At 64.1% G+C, this 679-nt stretch overlaps 1 protein-coding gene across 1 annotated transcript in view; it reads right to left on the bottom strand.

The window, feature by feature from the left end:
* Positions 1–193, bottom strand: part of PFKFB3 (6-phosphofructo-2-kinase/fructose-2,6-biphosphatase 3) — a 78,771-nt gene extending 78,578 nt beyond the window's left edge. The window contains exon 1 of the mRNA XM_010853156.1: positions 95–193. Coding sequence (XP_010851458.1) covers positions 95–110 — 16 coding nt within the window. The 5' untranslated portion in view covers positions 111–193. The remainder of the gene's footprint in view (positions 1–94) is intronic.
* Positions 194–679: the final 486 nt, after the last annotated feature.

Genomic DNA, 679 nt, shown 5'->3' on the forward strand with positions numbered 1-679 from the left:
GCCCGGGTGCCCGAGCCCTACCGGCCTCCCCGAGCACCTGGCCGCTCAGGTCTCCCGCCCAGGCCCGAGCGCGCTCCGCGGGGACCCCGCCTACCTTTTCGGAAGGGCATCGCGGAGAAGTGCTCCCGGGACACTGAGGCCGAGCGACGTCCGAGTGCCAGCCCCGTGGCTCGGGGGCGCCTGCGGGCGCCGGGTGTCGGGCGAGGGAGGGGAAAGGGACATATTTGGGCAAAGGCCGGCGCGTCACCGGCGGAGGGAGGAACCGCGGCGGAGCGGGAAGCGCGGCCCCAGGGCGGGCCTCGCGGAAACCGTTTAACCCTTGCGCTCCCGGCCGGCCGGCGGCGCCGGCGGTCTCCCAGCTACTGCTGGGGTCCGAGTCCCGAACTCCCCGACACCCGGCCTGCCTCTCCTGACGCATCTGAGCGGAAACTCCTGATCGGGAACAAAATCTACTCCCTTATCAAAGCCTTCGGGCTGCTCGGGGGGCTTCATCCCTGGAAGTGTTGGGAGAACTTTATTGGATTTTAATCTTTTTGTCCTCAGGCCCAGGATATGGCTCCAACGCTGGCTGAACTGATTTGAAATTAAATGAGGGCTGGAGGGAGCAGCCACACACACAGCTCAATAAGTATGTTAAAAAATAATGATGGTAGTGGGACTTACGGAACTGTAACCCAGA

Source organism: Bison bison, unplaced genomic scaffold (assembly GCF_000754665.1).
Source record: "Bison bison bison isolate TAMUID 2011002044 unplaced genomic scaffold, Bison_UMD1.0 scf7180017864323, whole genome shotgun sequence".
NCBI classification, from domain to species: domain Eukaryota; kingdom Metazoa; phylum Chordata; class Mammalia; order Artiodactyla; family Bovidae; genus Bison; species Bison bison.